The following is an 18,340-nucleotide window of genomic DNA, read 5'->3' on the forward strand; positions in this document are numbered from 1 at the left end:
TTTTCTCTTTGGATGTTGTTGATCTGTTCTATAGTTTGCCTTTGCGTATCATTTCTTCGTGTGTACAGGAAGCAATATCTGTTGGGTTAGTGTCCTTTCGAAACACTGTGGGTGTATCAGATAGTGTTTTCATGGATATTCTAGAATTGTATTAAGATTCTACTGTTGTGCATGTGTCGGGTGGGGTTTTCCGACAACGGGATGGTGTATGTATAGGATTAAAAATTGCTCCAGTACTTAGTGATTTGGTTTTGGCTAAGGTAGATAGGGCTGTTTCTGAGAGCTTGGGGGGTGGGAGACTTGGGGTTGAATTTATTACTAGGTATGTTGATGACTTTTTGGTATGTGTGGGTATGGAAGGAGATGAATCGGGTATACAGGGTTTGTTCGTTGGAGAGGGTTTGGGTTTAAAGTCTACTGTGGAAAGGGAAGAAAATGGTCAAATTCACTACTTGGATCTTCGGATTTCTTCTGATGGGAATGGAGTATGTTGGGAATATCGCCAGCGCTGTAAAAAAACCTTTAACGTGCTTTGACTCCAATATATAAAAAAAATGTAAAAGCCGGAGTTGCAAAATATTTGATAAAAAACGCTTTGGTGAGGCCGTGTGTTCATAAGGTGGGGTCGAGTTGCATGGAGCAGGTGACTAGGCTTGAGGACGCTGGATATCCTAAGAATATAATCAGTGATGTCGTAAATAGGTTGGTAAAGGAACCTTGTGATCCTCACGTGCAATGTGAACAGAGAGATTGGAGGGGGTTGGAGTGGTGCCGTATGTTCATCAGGCCTCCCATCGCCTAAAAAAGGTAGACTGTAGGCATGGTGTTGATGTGGTTTTTAAAAGGGGTTATTAACTCAAGTCTTTGATGGGTTAGGGTTAACCGGACAAAAACTGGGGGATGTCATGTAAAACACGTAGATCCTTTTGTGGCTTCCAGTGTTGGTGTTGATTATTCAATTCCCTTGTCTTGCGGGTGCCAGTATATTGGTCAAACTAAACGTTGTGTTAATGTACGTCTGATGGAACATCGAGCTTCGAGAGGAAAGGGTTATGGTAAGCTGGCCGAACACTTAAGAACCTATTCCGGGTGTGAGCCGCAGTCCAAAAAAACGAAAGTGTTGTTTAAAAGTCATAAGTTAAGGGTTCTTCTTTATAAAGAAGCTTTACGGATAAAACAGGCTGGCGATAGTTGTATTAGCGTGCCTTCCGTGTTGTTGAGGGATAAAATTCAGCAGTTCATTGATAACTAACCCGAATTGTGGTTCTCGGTGGGGGGGGGGGGGCGTTTACTTGGTGCTCCTGTTTGCTTGATAACTTATGTGATTACAGCATGATGGCCTTGGTTACCACTAGGGGTCAGTCCGGTGCAGTTGGTGTACTTAAGCGTTACCTCTGCTATTAAAGGTGTTTGTCAGTCAGTGCTTCGTCTGTGTTTCGTCAGTCCATGTCCCCTGCACTGGGGTTTTATCGCTTTTAGAATGTACCACCAAACAGCCCGGTTTTTATCGGTTTTTATCGCTTTTGAATCAGGTCAACTGGTTACCCGCTGGACCGCTGCAGGAGAAAAGTCTCACTTCCACGGATCGACATCCGACATCCATCTCCAGCGTATGTCTAGGAAGTTTTCTTTTATCCGGACTAAAAATATCCGACACTCGACATTTAGACACATGCACATACACAAGATGTCCAGTGGATCTTCTAAATTATTCTCAAAATGTTTTCGGGACATCCAGCATCACGCAATGGGACTATCTATGGAAGGTCCATTAGACGACAGTTGAATATTTGCGGATATCGCGAAGATATCAAATATTGCGTGTAAAATATTGTCTGGATGTCTACAGGAAATGACATGGTTGCATGGGTTGTGTTACTCAATGTTATTTTTATGACTTGCCACAACTTCTCTTGATCGCCACCATTTTCAGCGATAATAATAATAATATACTTTTATAATAACATTATACTGTATTATTTATTTACGGCTTTATTAGCTTGTCCAGACCAAGAGAAGCGCTGCTCCTTCGCAACGGTCACTAGTTTCCAGAGCGCATTATTGTATATATTTTATGTCGTGCAAAGAGTGTTTGATTTGCGGAATGAGAACGACACATCTTGTAAAGGTTATTGTTGTGTTTGATCGATTTTAAGAGGCCGGCAGTAACCCACACTTTCCTATAGGGCAGACTTGTACGTATTTGGAGTATTGTATTTAAAATACCGTATTTTAAATATAATTTGCAGTATTTTGGTGTTCTACTCAATACTTTTTGTTTTGTGTATTTGTACTCTATTTAAAATACATTTTATGGTATTTTATACTCAATATACATACTTGACCTGGACATTGGCCCTTCTTGGAAGTCTGCATTTAGAGATCCTGCCCCGTGTGTCTTAATCCTCTGCCAGTGAGGGTTCTATTATGTGTACCCTGACGCGCTCACGCCGAATTCTGACCTCGCAGAGCGGGGACCTGCTAGAATTTTGCTTTGTTCTGGGTCACATATACTTATTGGAGTTATGTGGTATCTCTTTGTCATCTTTTTGGGACTTGTGTTTAGATGACTCCTGCCACACAGCGGCGGCTTGGGCTAGTGCGCAGGGTTTTGGTGATTCGTGTCACATAGCGACGATTTGCCGCATTGACCAGTGACCGGTGACTTTTTGCGTTCAATGATAAATAGTATCTTAACTGTATTTCAAATACTTTTTGAAGTATTTTGTACTCTATCTTAATTACTTTAATTTTCATGTATTTATACTCCATCTTAATTACATCCTAACGTTAGTATTTATTATCTTATCTTACCAGCTTTTGCCTACCTGGCTACCAGCCTTTGCACGACGCATCCGCTTCCCGATGTAGTGCCGGCTCTTTCTCCCCCCAGCGTAGGTGGGGAGTAACGCGTTACAAAGTAGTGCGTTACCGGTAACGCGTTACATTCGAGTAGTGAAATATGGTAACGCATTACATTTGGGAGAAAAGTAATGAGTAACGTAACGTCATTACATTTTTAACAACTAACGCGTAACGGCGTTATGCGTTGCTGCGTGTTCGGGAACTTGAAAGCTTGAGCGAGGACCGTGCCTGCAGAATCCGGGATAATCCACGATTTTTTCTTTTCATCTTCAACAATGACAAGAAGGTCACATCGACACCCACGAAGAATGCATAAGAAGGGTTGTTGACCTACCCTGGTTGAGGTGTCACCTTTGTTTACCACCTCTGTTTATCACTTCCTCTGGTATTTTTCGGACGAATGGAGCAAAAGCGGCAGAAAAATAGCCTCTACCCTCTGAACAAGTAACAAAGTACCAAGTGATTGGCTGTTTGGATTTGTACTGTATGAGATAAAAGGTCACCGTCTCTATCAACCTTGACAAGGAGCACTCACTGGTCATTAGGCGTCCTCTCAGCCCAACGGGCGAAGCTCACAGATAAAAATTTTGAACATCAACTACTTCTGCGTTGCAATAAATCGTACATGTAAGTTGTGTTCATGCGTGACCCTTGTTTGTGCCCAACATTACTTGTATTGATTTGCGGAATGCACTTATGTGACTCAACCAAAAATGATACATATTATAAGGACAACTGGTGAAGTAATGCAAAAGTAACGGCATTACTTATCAGAAGTAACGGCGTTAGTAACGCGTTACCTACTACCGCAACAGTAACGAATAACGTAACGCGTTACTTTTCGAAAAAGTAGTGAGTAACGGTAGTGCACTACAAAATAAAAGTAACTTCCCCACCTATGCCCCCCAGTCCCTACTTGGCCGCGCCGCAGTTCATTCGCGCGCGCGGAGCGATTCGTGTGTGGGGGCGGGGTCAAGTGTATGACTTATGTTACAGTGGCTAGAATGGGGTAGTGTGAGAATCGCGCCCTCGAAGCGAGCCCTGTTGTGGAAGATGGCCGCACGGCGGCGCTCGCGCAACTTTCACTGCTCCGGCTGTATTTGCGTACTACACGATTGCGGACCAATTTTATGCAGTTATGTTGCCACTGAGCCTGTGTTATAGGATGTAAAATGTTACGGGACGTAGTGCATATACACTGTTTTCAAGGTTTCTCCCTTTTCTTCATTTCCGTCTGAAGCCTGGACCACTAACAGTAGCACTAGCACCCTTCATCTCTGTTGTTTTATAACCCCCATTATCAATATCGATTAGACGAGTCGCGAAAGTTCATTAATGATTGGTAGGACTCTACAAGATGCTTTTGCCTTTACATTTTGCTCAGAATGGAACAAAAATTCTGAGCGTTTTGCTAGAGGTCTTCTAAAGAATTAATAATACCTATAACTGACATACACTCAGAGCTTAGCCAAGCACTTGGGTCTCGAGGAGGATGTCAGTCCATTTAACAATTTCCACTTCACATTTATCCAGCAAAAACAGTCTTAATTGCGACATAGCTATCAGGACAAGAAGTTAACTGATCAGCTGGAGTACACACAGGCAAAAGGTCATCTTTTAGTTGATACACCAGAGCATACTATTAGCAGATGAAAAGGGCATAAAACATTTAATGTTCATCAGTCACATAAAGGTTTGTATTGCTAAAATCACTTTAAATATTACAAAAGGCAAACTTGAAAACTATTTATCAACACATCTATCTTTCCCACTCACAAATGTTTTAGCACATTTCTCTTCTTTTTTACAGTCGACCCAGTTTAGAGTTCTTAATGCGCTTCCTCTTCTCTCTGCCTCGGTTTAGCGATTTCACGTAGAAGTGAAGCCGTGTCAAAATATAGAACTTTATAATTCTGTTTGTCAGTTCTGTTTGGTGTGACTCACAACCAACTCTGTTAAGCAGGCTTCCTTGCAGGACTGATGATACTTCCATCACTGCGTCACTGTGGAGTTCGCACTTGCTCATGCATGCTGTAAAGGCATTTTCCATTGTCTCTACCAGTCTGCACATCTGGTCAGACACATATAGGAGTCCCCCACGGTCAAGGTGTCTAGTGTAGCTATCAACCCTGTCGTCTCTCGCGTGTTTGCTCACTAGCAGGTCAGCACAGCTTTCACAGTTCAACGCTGAGATGCCCTTCCGGGCAGCGTAACCAGCTACATAAAATATAAGCCGGGAATCACTGCGCTCCACTGCCATGTCCTCGTGTTCTAGAGGCTGGCCCAACGAATTTAGAATATGCCGTGCTTCCTCCAGGTTGCCGATGTCTAAGGCCGCATCAACCTTTTGTTGCTGTGCTACACTGGTCTGCTGTGGAGGAAGGTCCAACAATGCACTCACAGTCTCTGCCGACGAATTTCCTGTTTGCGGTGGCCTTGCTAAGTTATAGAAACTTAAGCAATTAACCGAAATGAGGAACTGTGATGGCGTGGGGTGCACATTGCATCCAGACGACTGTCTCACAATTCCAAATATATTTTCAAGTCTATCTTGGCTTAGCGTAGACGTCATAAGGTACTTGAAGCCTAGCTTGGTCGTGACATATTCCAGTAGTGAGACGGTGCTGGAGATAGTGACCTGCAAACCAAATGCAGTGCTTTCACTCAGGAAGCCACCTCCATTTTCAGTTGTGAATTCTATCCACTCTTGAAGGTAGGCAAGGAAGGATTTGAGGAATTGAACCTGCATTGAACCTGGTCGAAGAGCTTTTCTTGGCTCCCTTGAGGTCATGACTTCCACTAACTCCTGAGTAACTCTTATGAATGCCTCTGTGGCGACGGACGACCCATACTGCATTTCAATCACATCCTTGTACATGTAGAGTCCACGCAGGACTTCTTGGCTAAAAAGGTGAAAAGCAAGATTCACTTTCATCTTTTCGAAGTTATTGGGGCGCAGATGTGACTTTGTAATTCGTGGCATGGCTTTCAGCGAGATGTTGCTGCTGTCTGCCTTCCAGGCAGCCTCCACGTGCTCTATAAGAACCTGAAAGCACAAACAGTCATATTAGAGCCAAGCACTCACCAGGAAATAGCTAATGGCCAATCAACGCAATGCATAAAATAGCAAAAAAAAATTGCATAGCAGCACAAAGCATATGTTTCGATGTTTTGGTGCTTTATGGCACAAGAGCGACTGAGGCCAAATAGAAAGCATTTGTTGTAGTAACATATAGTGATATCTTACCCTGCCTTCCGGTGTCTGGAATCCGGTCTTCACAAGCATGTTGCGCACACATTTTATTAAGTGTGGAAAATCGGAGATGAAGTGAAGACACCGTTCCGACGACACAGGGTGTTCAACTTTGAACTTCACACCATCTGTTGTTGAACAAATTCCAAATGATTTCCACATCTGTCGATTCCAAGCAGCCCCGTCTGATGTGATGAAATCCACATGGAGTCCTGCCTGTTCGCAAAGTATTACTGCCTCGATAACAATCTTTGCAAGCAGGTCTGCCTTCACGTTACCACGGGAAGCAAATGTCCCGACTATTTGTGTCCAGGAACCTACAAAAGGTTGAAATAACACGATGAGACCATGGTCACACAGTTCGTTTCTCTGGTTCTTTGGTGTGAATGTACCCAGGTCCACAAATCCCTGAATCAATCCCGAAGACTGCACATTTAGGTGCTCCGAAAGTTTAAGTTCGTCGATAACAAGGCCACCGTGCCTCTGAAACACATCCATTCTTTTGGTCTTCAGTGATAGTCCAGCAAATGTCATCTTGTTGAAGCCAAAACCGCTATTGTATGCCTTGACGTACTTCTGTAAGCAAGACTTGCTGGGCAGCACAAGTATGTTCTGAGCACGGATATGTTTGTATAACTGTGGGCTTTTTATCCGCATCATTATACATTCGAGAATCCATTGACTGTCGATTGCCATACCACGAGTTGATTTTAGTTTGGCAGCCTTGAAGCAGTGAATAACACTCAACTGCTGCTTTAGAGGAAGTGTCTTGATTTTTTCAAGGATCAGCTTTTCAGGCACCTTGGCTGTTTCATCCTTCATGGCACTTATTTGATGCTGAAGGGATGCAACTTTTTCTTTAAGGCGGGGAACTCGTTTCAAACTGGCTCGCAGCTTGTCCGCTGTTGTAGGCATTCGTTTCAGTTTATTTCTTTGCACTGACTTTGACTTCTGGGTTTGAAGGAGTTTTCGCAGGTACTTGCAATGAAGGCATGAGGTCTTGCCATCCTGCGCTCTGCCAGCACACTTCTTACTGAACACTCTCCCATATTGGGTCTGCATTTTGTGGTGTCGAAAGTTGAAATGCCACAAACTCTTCTGCTGCACCAGAGCCCTGACACACTGTCATGGCATTCACATCATTGAGAAGTTCTTCTGCTTGCTGTGTTGTTGTTGTAGCCAGCATCCTCACTTCCACGTTTCTCAAGAATGCCCGCGCTCTTACAGCTCCAGTTTCAGAACTGCTCGAAAGCACGACCAGTTTCTGCACTGCAAAAACACCAGTATGCAGAAACTTACACACCGTGTAGGCAAGGACGTCCTTGCAGTCTTCAACCTCATGACAGCACCAGTATCTGGAAGGTACGTTCAGTTTGCCGAAGCGGTTGACAAAGTCGGTATCGTCTCGCCTCGCATCCACTTCTTGACCATGTGCGAAAGCGGGCAGTGCTCCTTCCGACAGTGCCTCGTCCCCGCACGCATCGTTCAAATCACGAACAGGATCACAAATTACGTTTCTTACGAGTGGCCGTCGCTTCCTTTGGGCCGGTTTAGAAAGATACTTTGGAAGGTTTGGGAAAATTGTCGGCACCGCATCGTCTGTAAGCTTCGGCTTCTCACGCCCGATTGTCACAGCTTCGTTATTAACAATGGTCGTGAAATGACGCACGATGTACTGGCTGTCGAAGTGCAGTTCGCAGACAGCAGAGTTCCGCTGAAGCTCAATGTCACCGCGTGGCACAGCACGTTTCCACTTCTCAAACATCGCCTCGTCCTTGGGCATGCCAAACAGGCTAAGTTTCTGCTTACAAGATCTGTAGCCAGTCTTGCATCCAGGGAGAAAACAATGATTGGCTCGCCTACGTTTACACACCGACGGTGCTGCATTTTCAGCGTCTTCTTTGTCGCTGCGCTTCCTTTTCATTTGCACGTTGTGCACCTGTTCACATGCAAGCAAGCGGCGATGTCACCGTAGCGATGGAGCAGGGAAACTGTTCACAGCGCCGCCTGTGATATGACGTCACCGTCTTCCAGCGCGCGGACGGCCTTGTAAGCGTGAAGCCAGGCGCGTTCATTACACTATCCCTTCTAGCCACTGTACTTATGTTGTCACTGACTATACAGAGTACAGAGTACCGCATTCCTTTTCCGCGCCGGAGCCGCCGTTCGGTGTTCGTGATTGGGCCGATCGTGTCACGTGGTTTCTCCTTCCAAGAACGCGCCATCCATGTTGAGGCCCCTCCATCCAAAACCAGTTTCCTGGGTTGCGAGCTGGTTCGACTGCGCGTTGTTCTCCACCGGAGAAGGGGGACATTGGCATCCCATTGCTAAGCGACGCAGCCCCGCCGGACCCAAGATGGTGCACTGTTAGCAAAAAAAAAGCTATTAATAAGGTATAATAATGTGCTCTTATACCTCTTTTATACCTTCTGCTTCAGATATACACCTTTGGAGGGTATAGAAGAGGTACAAATTTCCTATTTATACCTCCAACCCTTCTCAACGGTATGAAAGAGGTATAAAGGACGGCTCACGTACCATATTTATACCTCATCACCACGCGTTCATATCCAGCACCAGGAATAGATCACCAGGCTATGCCTTTCACGGATACGATGAGGCTGCGTATACCTTCTGTTTCTTTATACTTTTATGTTTTTATACCTTTACTTCCGCAACGTGCTGTATCACATCATCATTATTTTTTCTTGAGACGGTATCAGCTAAGTTAAATGGATATTTAACTAAGAAACACACACATTAGTACAGTACTATCTAAATCCACATGGTTAGTTTATGGCTGCATAAAATCTTCATCGCTGGAATGTTGAATCTAGATGTCCTCACCCTTAGGGTTGCGTATACAAGACGAAAGCTGCTCCACAGTTTGTCAAGTCGCCACCAGTACATCAGTATATGTTGCTCTGTAAATGTCTCGCGATACACACTTGATGATTGCGGAGAGCGATCTTGTTCCTTGAAAATTATCTTTAGATTTCAACTCCACATTTTTTTTTATATGCGGAGTAATGTGCACGAGGTTTTCGTCCTATACTTCACAACCATATGCGTTTACGTGTAGTACGTGTGCTTGTGTATGTCAAAAACGTTTCTTCCCTCCAAAGGTGATTTTTCTAGTTGCTTCCTCTAAAAATACCTATGCCTAGGTGTGATGTAACACCATGATGGTACTCGTGCAGACCTTCACAGGGGTATAGAGCTATACCCCTAAAGGTATGGCATATAGCCCTTTGTTGAGGACTATTTTTTTATACCTGTAGCCGAGGTATAAAATAATACTGAAGAAGGGCTAAGTTATTGAGCAAGCGATCTATACCTCTAAAGGTATAGATTTTTCTTCGCCGGCGTGGCTCAGTGTCTCTACTCTGCTCCCTATTTAGTGACACTAGTCTTTCCTTCTGTGTTTTGCTGGTAATGTAAGTCAACTTGTGATAGCTGACGTCACAGGAAGCTATGCCGCTCGCTAAGTGGACCTCCTTCAGATTTGTCACACAGTGGTCGATTGGTGTGCTTCTCTCGGGAGTGAAGTACCTTGTTGAAAAGCGCATCATCTGTTCGAACCCATGATTACAATACACCTCTTCGCACAGTAATGAAATTGAATCATTGCTTAGCAAATTGATATTTAAATCACCTAGTGTGACAGTGTGACAGCGTAACTACGGTCCAAGATGGGGTAGGAGGGATGCAGGTTCAGAAATCTCTAGAAAGATGTTCTCACAAAATGGGGATGTCTGCTCGAACTCTGTACAGTATATAATTTCTTACGCATAGAGCAACCCCACCGTGACAATTACTACACTGCGAGTCGTAAACATTTATGCTGTAGAAGGAATCGCTCAGGTCAGTCAGCCATGTTTCGAACAGAGCTACATTGTATTGCACGTATTTTATCGCAATATCTTTTTAAGCCAACACGGTGAGTTCATCAAAATGTTTGTCAATGCTTCGCATGTTCAAATGTACACAGCAGAAAATTCAGAATCGACAACGGTTACTAAGTCATCTAAAAATGAAGGTATGTGTCAAATCCTTAAACAATTCTCAACTATGCCTGCACAACGCGAAATCTCAACGCGAAATCTCAACCAAACACCACACCCCAAATTCCCCAAGACAAACATGATGCGTCGGTTTATTGTTTGTTTGGTCTTTCCCTAGTGCACGTCCATTAGGAATAACTTCAATTATCACCATCTTAACTATCCCATCAGAAGAAGGAACTCCTCTCAGAGGGGTTTAAACTGTCGCCGAGTTTACAGTTGAAAGCGTCCGCAAATTCCGCCATATTGGTGACGGCAACGTTGCATCGTTCCCTATGGCGAAGGCCGTCCGTTTCGTCATGCCCGTCGCACCATTTGTAGCAGTGAGCGAGGAAAAATAGCTGCATCGGAGAGAATGGAAGTGTTGGGAGCACGGGATCCTTTCCTCCAGCGACAGCTTGAAAGGCTCTGGCCGCCATTTGCAGACCCACTAAGTCAGCGAGGAGTACATCACCTGCCTCGCTGCCCAACTTCACGCTTCCTTCGGTCAGGGTGTCAGCCGACAGCCTCACACACTGCGCTTGTTTCAAGTAGTGGTCCCTCGCAGGTGGTGACCACCAGTTGTGCTTATTTCCGAACGCGTCGTACGTGCTGCCGTTCAAGTCGTACCCGTACATGATCTCTCGTCCGGCTAGCGCTCCTAACCCACCGTAGTTGAACGACGCCGGACCGTCTCGTATAAAGAGCGTCGGTCGAAGAGCGGGTGCCAAAGCTACTAACCGATTGCTGTGAACCACGTAGAATACTTTTGATTCATACACAGAAAACACAGCCCCGGTGTTGATGGCGCTCATTTTCTTTGCTTGGAGCGCTTTAGCCAGTCTTGGGTAAGTTACTTCTAAAATGTAACTGAGTTACAGTTACAGTTGATCTGCCAAAAATAGTAACTAAGTTACAGTTATAGTTACTTTCTTGGTCGAGTAACTAGCTACAGTTACAGTTACCGAGAGAAAGTAACTTAGTTACATTACAGTTACTTTTTATAAAAATGACCGTGACAGGGTGATACAATTGTTAAAAACATACACTTATTTACATTTACTGAAGTGCGATGAAAGTTGTCTTCCATTGAACCAGAAGCAGTATAAGTTAAAACGCGGTTATTCCACACGGAGGAATACGACACGTGCATGCGACCTGGCGCATCGCGGTGAAAAAGAAGAGCCCGGTGACACGTGTTTCTTAGCGTGTAGAGGAGAGACATACACAAGAACAAGGAACTCGCCTCATGATGCTTTTTCAGGTTTGAAATTGACGTCCTGTTTGCCGAGTACGTCTTATTCCATAGCTTGCACCCTACAATTAAATTATTCTCGTCCTTCCATGATAAAAACTCAAAGGTTGCTTCATTGAGCGGCCACGGAAGCTTTATGATAGAAACAACCGGAGCAGGATTAGCCATTGCACTGGTCTGAGCGCAAGTGAGCGGCAGGATCCCGTGCAAGGGCAGCGACACTATTGCTCACATATGACTCACTCGGACCGTTGAGGGTCACTAACTTCAACTAATTGCTCTTCGCAAAGCTGGAATTCCCTGCTTGGTTAAGAGCCCAAGGCAGGGGGCACATACCGATTACGGATAAAAGGAAGGAAGACACTATTAGGGGGAAGTAGGGGAAGGTAGGGGAAAGAAAAAAAGGAAGGACATTTATTCGAGTAACTAGTTACATTTTGCAGTTACATTCACAGAAATAGTAACTAGTTACAGTTAAAAGCTACTTTTCTGGAAATGTAACTAGTTACTGTAACTAGTTACCCCCAAAAGTAACTAGTTACAGTTACAAGTTAAAAGTAACTTAGTTACTACCCAAGACTGGCTTTAGCCCCTCGCAGCCAAGCGTCAAAGAATGGCTCCCGTTCCTCCGGTGTGTATCCTTCGTAATACGCATCTAGTTGCTGGACGTCGATGAGACCCTTTGGGTACGCTGAATAGAACTCCATGGCCTTCAACTTTGCGATGGCGGCTGCTTTCGGTTCGTCATCGAGCGAGCTGGTGTTGATGAGCGATGCGATGTAGGCGTCTCTGACGTTGAGCACAATGCCCTCCGCTGCTTGGATAGCGTCTTCAGTGATCACTTTAGAAAGGTAGGACGCAGAAAACGCCACCGGCATTACTTCCGAAACTCGTGCAGAGCACATGTCTCGAGGCGATCGCGACGGCGATAGAGTCGTCAAGAAAGACGGACTAACATACACGCCGTACTCTCTTAGCAAAACCCACGCTATGAGGATTTTCATTTCAATGTCAGCAAAACGGCTACGCAAAGATTTGATAAATGTAGTGGCTTTTGGATCGACGAACACCACGTCCTTCTCGTGGACATATTGTTTTCCGAGATTTATCAGTACAACCGGCCAGTCATCTGGAAGTTGTCCTACAGTCGTCTCCTGGTATGACGGCCTATCTGAGTCCCTAAGAGGGACATTCCAGGCGATATTAGAAGCATCTTCCTCCGCCTGCTCAATATCTCTCGCGAACATATCGGCTCTGATGCCTAACGACGTCTGGTCGTACGTGCCTTTGAAGTACGCCTTGTAGCACTCGTGATATACCTTCCGTGCCTGTCTGCGGTTCTTCTTCCTCTTGGCGTACCACTCCAACTCTTTCCTGCTGTGCGATATCTGCATGGTTCTACCCTTTCTCCGGTCTAGGTTGTTTCCAACTGCGATGGATACGAAGACGGGGATGTTGTACTCCAATCCCAAGCGTACCATCGATTCGAAGGGATCGAAAGTCGGGGGCGGAAGGTCCAGACTGACGTGCATGTCGTCCATCATGTTGGAGAGCACATACCTGGAATCCTGGTTGTCCGATGAGAAGAGACGCATGCACGATCTGAACAAAGTGGCGGCTTTCTCAATGGCAGACAGTTGACGACCCTCGGCGGCCGGGGGCACGAACAGAAGAGCTATGGCGTAACTCAAGATACTGTTGCGTCCACCTGTGAAGGCGTCTGGAATATGTTCGTTGTATCTGTCGCAGACGAAGGCGAAGAAGTCGTGGCAAGGATTCACGTTGAAACTCAGGGTAGTGGCTAGTGCCTCGGCCGCATGTTGACAGCTCTTCGTGTAGCACGGTTGGACGTGCAGGCGTTCTGAGGAGTTTTTTCGCTGCACGTCGTTGTAGTGTCCCTTGAAATATGCCAGCGATGTGACAACGATGGTTCCCGCCGTGACGCCAAGCACGGTGGCTCCAATCCAGCTTAAAGCCGCTGAAAGGGTTGACCATGCAAACTCCACAACAGGGCCGTCCGGGTTCTGTAAAGAGACAAACCCCATCAGCAAATACCAGCCTGCCTCAAGTGATAATCTTACACAAATGTGCAGTTTTGCTCGACTAGTTTTTTTCACCGCTCGATGCGAGTGTTCATCCTTCTTCATCTTTCCCTACCAACTTTTCAAATGCAGCACGGGTCACAAGGTGTTTGTGATATTAAGGACCCGCAGAGAGTGCACGGGATGCATCGTTTCACGTCCGAGCTGTTAGAAAACCAAAACCTGGGACGCTCGTATTTACGATATGATTTCGTTGATCGAGCTTTTCCTAAGTACTTAAAAGGCACTATAGTGCATAAATTTTCACGTTTTTGCTCTTCCTCTCAAGAAGCGTGACAATGAGGAGAGGCTTCTCATTGGTCCCCTCAGTCGATTTCGCGCGATGATTGGACAAACCGGTAGAGGAGACCAAATAGAACCCGCGCATCATTGTCGGCCTCCTTCTAATGGGGACAGACAAGGAATCCTCGTCGGAGGAATCCCGTTCCTTTTGCGTGTGAGTGAAGGTAACAGCATCGGCTGTACCATAGCAATGAACCTACTGTAGGTGGCGCTGGGGAGCTGGTGGTTTTAGCTGGCTAGACTAGTTAGTAGGTTTAGTTAAGGTTAGTCCACGTTGTGTCACTGCCTTTCCCTTGGAGTGTGCACGGGGCTCGGTCCCCAGCGTCCCCCCACCTCGTGCACGCTCTTTGCGTTGACGCCATTTGTCTTATCCCCCGTCTCTGCATAAAAATGTGTTTTTAGTAGATGTATGTATAGCTTGCGGGTATGTTATATTCGTACTGAACTTAAAAATAAATATTGCTTCATAAATATCGCTCATTTAGGTTTATTCGCGATAAAGAATTCAAATGACGTTCGTACGTGTGCAATTATCTGACTTCACGGTTTGTTACTTCGATAAAAGATTCGTAAGTTATCTTTCATACTGCGAGGAGAAATGTTCGGTCTTTACTGCCCTTTTCTGAGATTTACTGGTTTTCTGTTTCCGAAATGGCACCCATGACGGCCTAGGGTAGGTTCAGGAAGTCCAACTCGACCGGAAGACAGCTATCGAAGGCAGCTACCCCTTCTGGTACCCTCAGTAGACACCTTTTAGAGAAAAATCTGCGACCAAATCGGGTCATTTGTTGCAGTAATTAACTGGTTTCGGTTTAAAAATTTTTGTCGCGGCTGGTAGCGGTGAAGCGCAAAAGGACGCTCTTCCCTCTCATGCTCACCAATGAATTACTTCGTTTTGCACTTCGCGGCAACAAGCCGCGAAAAAATATGTAAACCGAAACCAATTAATTACTTAAACAAATGACCCGCTTGGGTGGCAGATTTTTCTCTAAAAGGTGTCCACTCCAAGTCCCAAAAGCGGTAGTACCCATTTGAAAGTCGAGGGCGCCCTGCTTTAGAAGCTACGTTTTTTCCCAAAACGCATTTGATTTTCTGTTTAAATAATGAGCATCTCCCACCCATTCAGACGGTGCGCAGCCTGTAGGTGGTACCCGACATATACTTGTAAACAAGAAAGTTATTCTCGAATTATTTATCCCGGAGATATAACCGAGACACCCGGTATAAGCAGACCGCAGTCAGCGGCGAATATAAACACGCTACTCAGATATTCCAATCCTGCGGGAGTTTCTGCCCCAAAATGCTTACTTGGACCATTGAGGTCTCTGCAGAAGGCATCACAACAGGCGATGGTTCTTGAACGGGAAATCTCACGTCGTTGCATCAAGTCTTTCGCAGACAATTATGCGCAGAAGGAAATGGAAAAGAATGAGTGAAACAGCTACTGCGTGCCCCGCTCATGTCACCGTAAATTCTTCTTCTTCTTCTTCCAACACTAGGTACAGTGGCCACAAGCCACATTATCCTCGCAATATGTACACGCCTTTTGTATCCATAAATATGATAATGCCTGAGTTCGCTGTTAGGGCGCTTAGTTTTCGGACCCACTCCAGCGAGAACGATGACGTGGTACTAATATAATTTCTGCCAGGATCTGTGCCTTCCGGTATGGTGACGTACGTGTCAACTTCACCTAGATAAAAAGACCCGCTTAAGCCTCCTCTCACTTCTTCGAACGTAGACTTTTTGACGTAAGCAAGTCGCCCCTGGTGGTTGCCCAACGTGTTGAGCATCGTATCGACACTGGCACCACACGGACACTGAGACAACGAGTGTACCAAGTTTCGCCTGCGGAACGACGTGTCATCGAAGAGGAGGTATAGGACATGCTTCACCAGGCCATCTGCAGGTCCGTAACCCTGTCCTGTTGTTTTGGTAAAGAAAGAAACGATGGTACCGTACGACTTTGTGTCAACTATCGAAGGTTAAACAGAGTTACACGGAAAGAGAATATCCGACGCCGCGTATCGACGACGCGGTCGTTTGACTACACGGTGCGAGCTGTTTCTCTTAGCTGGACTATGGTGGGCTAGCTGGACCTCAGGTCGAGCTATCGGTAGATTCCGACTGCTGACGACATCGACGAAACCGCGTTCACGACACCTGAAGGCCTCTATCAGCTACTTGTCATGCATTTCGGGTTATGGAATATCCCCGATATACCCTTGAAAGCATGATTGATTCCGTATTGCGCCGATTAGGCTGGAACATCTGCCTACGTTATCTTGACGACAATATCGAACATTGAAGATCATTGCTTCAGCCAGACTCCAACTAGTAATCGGAAGAAGTGCCATTTCGGGTATCGGTAGACGAAGGTCCTTGGCACCTGGTGTCCCGGTGTAATTTCTGCAGATCCAGACAAAGTCCACACGCTTTCAGCTTTCCCAGTGCCAACGCACACCAAAGGGCTACGCAGCTTCCTGGGAACTTGCTCGTGCCCTGCGTTGGGGACTCGACACCACTTGCAGTGCATCTTGACCACTCTGTGTACCTTTAGTAGGGAGTTCCTCTACTCTGAAATTCCATCAGCAAATCGCGCAGCGCATCATGATATTCCTCGATAGAAGACCCTGAAGAGCAAAACACTGTATTGGGACACCGTCACCAGCATCCCACTATGTCGTCAACCCTACACCGCGATCCAACAGCAGGATATACCCAAAAGGATACGCAAACGGCCAGTCCCAACAGGAACAAAGGACATCTTTGTTCGTTTCCGCTTAGAAGTCCTCCCCAAGAAGCAGTGCCTGAAGGGTAAAGGCTTCTTCGTGCCCTTGGATGCAAGGTGTGAGGTATGCGGTGAAGTCGAAAATATTCGCCATTATTCCACGAAGACAAGAATGAGTGCTTTTCTGGAGTGATTTGTGGGCCTCGTTGCATGTAATGTACGAGAGCCTGAAGTCTCTGAATTTCGCAGCCTCCAAGCAGATCGAGGTGCTTAGTATTATAGGGATGCCTGGACTTCATGCTCTGTAGAATGCACGAACGGGCCGTGTTGAACGCGACGTCAGGACCAAGTCCTACTTGACAACGAAGCTTTTGTGGACATTATCATTAATCGTCCGTCCGCCGTCCATTCTGGCTGACCTTTCTTGTGCAAATATATAGATCCCCCCCCACATTAATCGGAAGCAAGAAGCTCTGTGAAGAAGAACAATGGCAAGAATTAGCTCAGGTTATCACCTGCCTTGTTGGCGCGACATTCGGTCGCATCCTCAAACGATACAGGAAGCGCTCGGAACAGGGTCTTTGTACACTCGGGTTTTAAATACGAATGTACAGGAGGAGTATGTACTATGTATTATGTGCATTATGTACTTGGATGTTTTATAATATGCAATCAAAAAGTCCAGCTGGCGAAAAAAACAAAAGAGTGTAGTGGTTATCACATGTGCTTCACACGCACAAGGTCCTCGGTTCGATCCCTGTGTGTGTGACCTGTGTGTTGTGTACCATGTATTTTTTTGTATCCTGTGTATTTGGATGCTGCGGTGTGCATCATTCATCATCCATCACTCGCTAGCACTGTACAGTAAAAGCTTATTTTAATGTTTGTAAATAAATGTTATTATGTTATGTGGAAATGTGTAATGTGTTATGGAAAAAAAGAAAGTTTCCGTGGTGTAGCCTCGATGACGCCCCCTTTGCTACTATTTAACACCACAGCAACCAATCACACGACTGGAAGCCCACTGAGTGCAGTAAAAAAGCTGGGAATGAAAACTTTCACTTAGACGCGTCAAATACACCAAACCATGGCTGTCACATCAATCACAGTGGCTATCAGCTACTTGTCATGCATTTCGGGTTATGGAATGTCCCCGATATACCGTTGAAAGCATGATTGATTCCGTATTGCGCCGATTAGGCTGGAACATCTGCCTATGTTATCTTGACGACATTATCGAACATTGAAGATCATTGCTTCAGCCAGACTCCAACTAGTAATCCGAAGAAGTGCCATTTCGGATATCGGTAGACAAAGGTGCTTGGCCGCCTGGTGTCCCGGTGTAATTTCTGCAGATCCAGACAAAGTCCACACGCTTTCAGCTTTCCCAGTGCCAATGCACACCAAAGGGCTACGCAGCTTGCTGGGAACTTGCTCGTGCCCTGCGTTGGGGACTCGACACCACTTGCAGTGGATCTTGACCACTCTGTGTACCTTGCGTAGGGAGTCCCTCTACTCTGAAATTCCATCAGGAAATCGCGCAGCGCATCATGATATTCCTCGACAGAAGACCCTGAAGAGCAAAACACTGTATTGGGACACCGTCACCAGCATCCCACTATGTCGTCAACCCTACACCGCGATCCAACAGCAGGATATACCCAAAAGGATACGCAAACGGCCAGTCCCAACAGGAACAAAGGACATCTTTGTTCGTTTCCGCTTAGAAGTCCTCCCCAAGAAGCAGTGCCTGAAGGGTAAAGGCTTCTTCGTGCCCTTGGATGCAAGGTGTGAGGTATGCGCAGCTCC

General features: G+C 45.7%; 3 protein-coding genes across 3 annotated transcripts; all 3 read right to left on the reverse strand.

Moving 5' to 3' along the window:
• Positions 1-4,669: 4,669 nt before the first annotated feature.
• LOC135388758 (uncharacterized) lies at positions 4,670-7,033 on the reverse strand. Its single transcript, XM_064618531.1, has 2 exons — positions 6,113-7,033; positions 4,670-5,911 (listed from the first exon to the last, which is right to left on the reverse strand). Exons 1-2 carry the CDS (start codon positions 7,031-7,033, stop codon positions 4,670-4,672), a joined length of 2,163 nt encoding a protein of 720 aa, XP_064474601.1.
• Positions 7,034-10,349: 3,316 nt separating this feature from the next.
• On the reverse strand, positions 10,350-10,976 carry LOC135388762 (membrane metallo-endopeptidase-like 1). Its single transcript, XM_064618543.1, has one exon. It carries the CDS (start codon positions 10,974-10,976, stop codon positions 10,350-10,352), a length of 627 nt encoding a protein of 208 aa, XP_064474613.1.
• Positions 10,977-11,985: 1,009 nt separating this feature from the next.
• Positions 11,986-15,249, reverse strand: LOC135388770 (neprilysin-like). The gene is made up of 2 exons (XM_064618556.1): positions 15,109-15,249; positions 11,986-13,440 (listed from the first exon to the last, which is right to left on the reverse strand). The coding sequence occupies exons 1-2, from the start codon at positions 15,136-15,138 to the stop codon at positions 11,986-11,988; spliced, it is 1,485 nt and encodes a 494-aa protein (XP_064474626.1). The 5' UTR covers positions 15,139-15,249.
• Positions 15,250-18,340: the final 3,091 nt, after the last annotated feature.

This window comes from Ornithodoros turicata, chromosome 1 (genome assembly GCF_037126465.1).
Source record: "Ornithodoros turicata isolate Travis chromosome 1, ASM3712646v1, whole genome shotgun sequence".
NCBI classification, from domain to species: domain Eukaryota; kingdom Metazoa; phylum Arthropoda; class Arachnida; order Ixodida; family Argasidae; genus Ornithodoros; species Ornithodoros turicata.